The sequence below is a fragment of the Homalodisca vitripennis genome, unplaced genomic scaffold (genome assembly GCF_021130785.1).
Source record: "Homalodisca vitripennis isolate AUS2020 unplaced genomic scaffold, UT_GWSS_2.1 ScUCBcl_757;HRSCAF=3422, whole genome shotgun sequence".
Taxonomy (NCBI): domain Eukaryota; kingdom Metazoa; phylum Arthropoda; class Insecta; order Hemiptera; family Cicadellidae; genus Homalodisca; species Homalodisca vitripennis.
The window spans coordinates 31,281-38,405 of NW_025776876.1; the positions used below are offsets into that span (position 1 = coordinate 31,281).

General features: G+C 35.6%; 1 protein-coding gene across 1 annotated transcript; it reads right to left on the reverse strand.

The window, feature by feature from the left end:
* Nucleotides 1-1,892: 1,892 nt before the first annotated feature.
* LOC124370970 (zinc finger BED domain-containing protein 4-like) lies at nucleotides 1,893-3,150 on the reverse strand. Its single transcript, XM_046829273.1, has 2 exons — nucleotides 2,619-3,150; nucleotides 1,893-2,468 (listed from the first exon to the last, which is right to left on the reverse strand). The coding sequence occupies exons 1-2, from the start codon at nucleotides 2,983-2,985 to the stop codon at nucleotides 2,185-2,187; spliced, it is 651 nt and encodes a 216-aa protein (XP_046685229.1). The 5' UTR covers nucleotides 2,986-3,150; the 3' UTR covers nucleotides 1,893-2,184.
* Between the last annotated feature and the right edge of the window lie 3,975 nt (nucleotides 3,151-7,125).

Sequence of the window (7,125 nt, forward strand, 5' to 3'; positions counted from 1 at the left end):
AACTATACGTTTTTACTCCTATCACAGTTAAAAGCGTACTGACCTTTTTACCCGCGTCAATGCTATTACAGTCCACAAACAGCTCAAAACGTTCGATGTATGACGCCCAGGTTTCAACTGACCCGTCATATTCCCCGATAACGCCTATTTGCGCCATTATATTAGTTACAGGAAACGGTAATTCGTCTAATTGTACTTGCCACATCAACTAGCAGCTAAAATAATTTTGTTGCACACTACACTTCCTTCCACGCTAATTGGTTTGAAACTAAAGAAAATTCGTACTGTTAATCTTCGTGATGTTCACTCGCCATTTTGTGATGTTCACTCGATCAAAACTGTCCTCGTGTTGTTCGCGCACGTGGTGTTCACTGTTGATGTCCAGCGGCGATGTACACTCGGAATTTCGCACTAATACTAATTTCCACAAATCCTCGTCGCCATTTGTGATGTTCGTGGCCGGTGGTAATAATACTGGGTAATAAAATTACACCAATTCAGGAAAACTATTGTACTACATCTTGGTCGGGAGGACGCGGGTTTCATGGACCGTGGGTAAAACTGGACTGGGCAGAACACTCGCTGCTGGAACGGTAAGGTACGTTGGCGGGGAGAAGTGGCGTGACCTCAGTAGCCAATAGGATTTATTCAAACAGTATGGTCTCATATTACGTCACATACATATAACCGCCAACGGCCAGATCGATAATCAACATTCCTATCTTTACAAATATATTTTAGATAGCTGACTATTTATATTAGATTCAGATATGTACACCACAGAGGCCAAAGTACTATTCAACCTCATTGACAGTTTTGGACTAAATATTACTGTTGCTGAAGTTACAAGACCTTAGAGATGGAAAATGTCGTTGTTTAGCTGCAACGCGTTGCGACGTTATTCTGCCAACCGATAACAGGTTGCGGCAACGTGTTATTTTAGCAACTGTTATCGGCTGACCGTTGCGCCTCGTCTATCCATTGCGCAACGTTGGTTCAATAACGTTTTCCAGTGGCTGTTACCTATAGAACGTTACTGAAATACCGTTACTAAAACATGGACCACCATTCAGTTAACGGACTTTGTTACTATTATTAAGTGTACAAAATTCGTCATTTAGCTGCTTAGTCTAGTTACTATAATTTATTTTGAGATAATTAAAAGTATCTTTTGGTTCAATTAAGTACAAAATACAGAATCGGGTTTTTATTGTTTGAATGTAAACATTTCACAGCGCATTGTACATTTACACTATAGATAAACATTAAAATATTCAAACTGAAAAATGAAATATTTTAGTGTATTAAATATAATTTACACTAGGGATTACTTTATAAAAGCTATAGACAAAATAATACAAACCAAATAAAACGTTTCTGTAAATATTATTATATTAAATGAACACACCCTAGGCTTTTTTTATAAAAGTAATTTATATACAAGACTAAAAGTTCTTTAAAATACATTTATCTTAAAAAATAACGTGTTTTAATTGCCCAAATTGGTATTTACACGGAAAATTGACAGTAAAATAAAACCGTTAAATACGTGTTAGTTACACTACTAGTATGTAAATGAAGAATACATTAAATGGATACATTACATCTAAAATATAATTATTACGAATGTGAAATACATATTTGATTATAAAATATATTGAAATAATTATAGCCTACAACTTAAGTAAGATTTTGTAAGTGTAAAGTAAAAACGTTGGACAGTGATATTTAGCTATAAAAATGTACTGCTGTGATGTATACATACATATTTAACTGATAACTTATATTAACTACAACAAATAGTAACACAAATGACGTTTATAATTGCAAAATGTATACATAAAAAACTATTTATCACAATATAAACAAAATGGTTAACACTGCTATTTCTAATTAAATCATATAGGAACACTTTATAAATTACAAATATATACATACATAAACATATTGTTCAAATGTACATTACAATTACACTGTCAAATATTGTACTTTAGATTAAATGAAGATACACGAATGTATGGAGATTCAAAGACACAATTAAGCATATTTAGAAAATAAAATGGGCAATATAACCAAACTGTACACTATGGCTTCATATAAGATTAATTGCAAGAAAATGAATTACATAATTTCATATATTTAACTTGCAGAACTTATATATAACTTAAATTTTTTGATTTCTATTTACTGTAGAAGATTTAGATTTCCATTCAAAAACAGCAACTGCTCTGCTCGTTTTGAACTCAGTCTTGATCGGCGTTCTGTCAAAAAATTTCCTGCTTTAGAAAAAAGTCGTTCACATGGGACGGATGTAGCCATGACGTTAAATTTTAATTTCACCAATTTGCTCATAATAGGGTATACATGTTGATTCTCTTTCCACCAGCCCATAGGATCTTTTTTCCGTCCTAGATAGCTGTCATCTAAGTACCGGTTCAACTCGACAATTGCAGCGGAGGTCTTCGTACCTGAAACCAATTCCTTCATAGCAGTGAACTCCAAAAAGCTTACAACGCGTTAAAGTTAAACAAAAAGTAAATACGTGTAGTTACAAGTAAAAACCCTAATTTAATTTATTGAAAATTCTAAATTTATGAATAAAATTTTAAAGCGGTTACCTGTAGGTTTCTCCTTGGCAATTATGTTGTCAACGTCCTCCCAGACGGAAAATTTTGCGGAATCTACGTTGCCATCTTTGTTTTGAGTGTTACCAATTTCTTCATCATCTGCTGTGCAAGGTTTGCCATGTGTCTCTGTCCAGATTGCAGCTAAAAGTTCTGTACATGTTTTTTTGATCAATTGCTTTGCAGTTTCGTCTTTGAAGACAGCAAGTTTGAATCTGGGATCTAAAAGAGTAGCAAGTGCTATTGTTTTGCTGTGTTCAACATTTTCCATGCGTTTCTCGAGACCATGCAGCAGTTCATTAATAATATTTTGAATAACTGGTTTGAATGGCTCCTTTTGCATTTTTTTACACACGGACATCAGGCCTCTTGTTAGGGGTATCACTTGGCTACCTGTCACGTAGCGTTCCCCACTAATCTGTGAAGTGACCTCCTCAAAAGGACGTAAGATTGTGCTTAGCTCTTTGCATAATCCCCACTCTTCCTCTGACAAAACAGGTAAATTTTTATTTATTAAAGCGATAGTAGTTTTTTACCGCGTCCTGCAGCTCTACAAATCTGGAAACCATATAAAATGTAGAGTTCCATCTCGTTGAAACCTCTTGAATAAGTTTTTTTGGCTCAAGGCCCATATTTTTCTGGGATATCAACAGTTTTTCAGTTGCATTTGTGCTCCTTTTAAAAAAAGTCACTATCAATTTTATTTTGTCAATTAACATTTTTACCAGCTTTAACGCATCCTGAAGAATCAAGTTTAAGGTATGGGCAAAACAACCAAAGTGCTTCAATTTCAAGTCCTTTTGTACCGCCCCTTTGATGTTACTGGCATTGTCTGATACTACGACTAAAATCTTATCAAATAAATGAAATTTGTCAACAATAGTTTTGATCTCTTTTGCTAGATTAGCACTTGTGTGAGAATCAGACATTTTAGAACATTCCAACAATATCGACTTTATTTCATAATTTTCTGAAATGTAATGGACAGTTACACCCAAATAACTTTCAACATTTGTAGAAGTCCAGGTATCAGTGGTTAGACATACACTTTGTACTGAGTTTAACTCATTCCGAACAAAATTCAAGCATCTCTCATGTTCAGCTGGAATCATACTATTGGAAATTGTTTTTTCTACTTGGCAATTTATATGCGGGATTCAAAGCCGACACAAAGTTAACAAAACCTCTGTCTTCGACAATTGAAAATGGCTGAAAGTCAGTAATAAACAACTGTAAGAGAAGTTTATCGAGTTTTTTACGTTGAGTCTCACTCAGCTTTTTAGATTGGGGTAAAAATGATCTAATACTTGACTGGTTACCGTCACTAGGAGATGAAAAATATGCACTTAGTGGATTTGAATTGGTTAGCGCTTCTGAACTTGGTTGTTCGGGTTCATTACGTAAAATTGATGTAGAGCCTATTGTAGAGTTTTTAGTAGAAATTAAAGCTGTCGTAGGGCTTGGCAAGTTAGTTGAAGTTTTATCTTTTTTTGGTAAATTTACAGTAGGATGGCGCTTTTCAATGTGGTGTCTAAGATTAGTTATAGTTGACTTATAATTTAATACTTGCCCACATAAATCGCACTTAGCAGTTTTTATGTCAGCGTCAACCACAGTATAGTATGTCCACAAGTAACTGGTTTTTTGCTTCTTGTTACCACTCATTTTTAATATAAATTAATTACAATGTAGATATTTATAAATAATAAAAACAGTAAACACAAATTAAACGTGTTATTTCACATAACTTAATCACTCTACAATTATTTGTCAAGAATTATTTTAAAGAAAACATTAAGAAATATAGTTATTTTAAATAAAAATTTAAACCACATATAGTTTAATAAGGCAGAGATTACACTGTATGTTGCTCTTGAACAAATTAAAACAATTGTACTGCGGGTGTGGGAATGGGATCATAATAGAATAAACAAAGTGAATAATCAGGTCAGGTTTTCATGTCCGAACAGGCACCATCCCCTCCCCCAAGCCGCAATGTCGCGTCTCCAGTATTTTGATTATTTTACTTTACTATATTATCGTTACGGGTGGTGTTGTAATAACAGATCAAGCTGCTGTTGTCATTGTCAAGCCGTAGATAGATTCCCGGCAATGAAATAATTGTCATCCTACAACTCTGTTGTTTGTCATAACACCGTTGCTCAAATAACAGGTGAAGAGTTTCCAGTCTGCCGCTATTGACTGTTACCAGCACAGGCTTACCGTTGCCGGCAACGAAACGAATGAATTCATTGTTCGTTGTCATCCTGTTATAACAGGGAGTTTCTGATAACACGTTGCGGGGATAACTGTTGCCGCGCGGCAACACTGTTATTTATCCTGTTATGTTAAATAACGCCCATCTCTACAAGACCTACCCTTGGAGGAGATGCAACAAAGGGTAGTTGTATTGATAATCTGCTGACGACTATTCATCAAGATAAGGGAAAATCTTCAGTCATTCACACTGGTGCTTCAGACCATATGGCCATCCTCTTCAAAGCTACTTTAGACAATGTAATGTCTAGGATTATACCACAAATGTTTATTGTTAGACCCATTTCTACATTGGGCTCCTCACTTTTTGCGTCTTACCTAGGTCTCACTAATTGGAATGATATTTATGTTATTAAGTCAAATGTTAACCTTAAGTTTAAGTTATTTTTAGAAAAGTTCTTATTGGCTCTGAACTGTGCTATGCCTTTAAACAATAAGAAATCTAAATCTAAACAAGTAAATGTTGCCTGGTATCATGAAGGTCTAAATAAGACAAAGCAGGAGCTTGATATACTTTATTATATTATAAAAAACACAAGCAATGTAAAAAATATTGATTTTAGAAATAAATATAGAAATCTTAAAAATGTTTACAGAAATGAAATAAAAAAAGCAAAGCTTGACTTTAATAACACTTTACTTGATAAAGCAACTAACAAAAGTAAAGCTGCTTGGAGCATTATTAATAAATCAGTCAGGGCTAATAGTATGTCATCTAACTCATCTCATGTACTGGAACCTGATAGTTTTAATTCATATTTTGTTGGCTCAGTTTTGGAGACTTGCAAAAGTATTCCACCTAGCAATAATGACTATTCTTTCTACCTTGGTAAGCACTGTGCTCAGTGGAACTCTACAGTAAGCTTTTGCCTGAATGAATTTAAAGTGGAAGATGTTCATGCAGCTATCCTTAGTTTAAGTAATAGCACATGTCTCGATTGTTATGGTATAAGTGCTCCTATTCTGAAAATGGCTGCCAACTCAATCTGTGAAATTCTAACTTATTTATTTAATGAAAGTGTTAGGACAGGTATTTTTCCTGATGTACTAAAGATAAACAAAGTGATTCCAGTACATAAGAGGGGTCCAAAGGACCAAACTTGTAATTATAGGCCTATAACTATTGTTACAGCAGTGTCAAAGGTGTTGGAGCGGCTAGTTCATAAGCAGTTGGTTTGCTATCTCGAAACCAATAATTTACTCAGCACTTGTCAATTTGGGTTTCGAGCTGAGCGGTGTACGGCGCAGTCCAGTCCTTCATAAATGATTGCTTTGATGGTTTGGAACTAAAAAAATCTGTCAAGTTCAGATCTTATGACTTATCCAGAGCCTTTGATACTGTAAATCATCATATTCTATTAAATAAACTTAGGTCTTATGGTTTTAGTCAACTTGCTGTCAGTTTCTTTAACTCATATCTCTCAAATAGGTGTCAATATGTATATTTAACCCTCTCCCGCTCCCATTGTTTCCAGGCGCTCACGGTGCTTCTAACCTCAATTAATTCGCTCTGCCGGTCGGGCTCGGTCAAAATACACGGCGTCTCAACTTACATACGTTCTGTCATTGTAATTAACTATAATTATATATATTAATTATTTTACTATATATTGGTTCAATGAAGTTGATTGTACGAGACCAGGGAGGGGGCACACGGACAGCAGGGCGCCGGGTTGTTTGTTGCGCAGTTACTTGGTGAAGGTCATTTGTCTGGCTCGCCGTCACTGCCCCTACCACTGTGATCACTCCGAACTACATCCTCAATGCCCCCAACCACTTCACAAAGCTCTGGTACATCACTACACTCACTTGAATCGTCGCAATCACTACTAATAACGAGATCGATTTCACCGTCACGAAGTGTACGACTACAACCCGCTATTGTTTCCGCACAACTAATATAAATAGCAAAATAATGGAATAAATCTACTGTAAGAGTAAAGTAAATGGTCTCCTGATAGCAAACAACCCGTAGTAGTACAAACTATTGCTACTCGAGAGCAGCACTTATCGGCTCTAGTAGATAAAGCAGTGCGTGCCGATCTGTGCCGTTTAGGCTGCAGTGGCTACATTGTGGCCGTGCCGATTCATGCCTTGCGAGCGGGAGAGGGTTAAATGGCTCTATGTCAGAAACTAGGCCTGTTAAGCTAGGTGTTCCTCAGGGATCCATTTTAGGACCTACTCTATTTATCTATATATATATAAAAATGAAACTGTTCGTGTG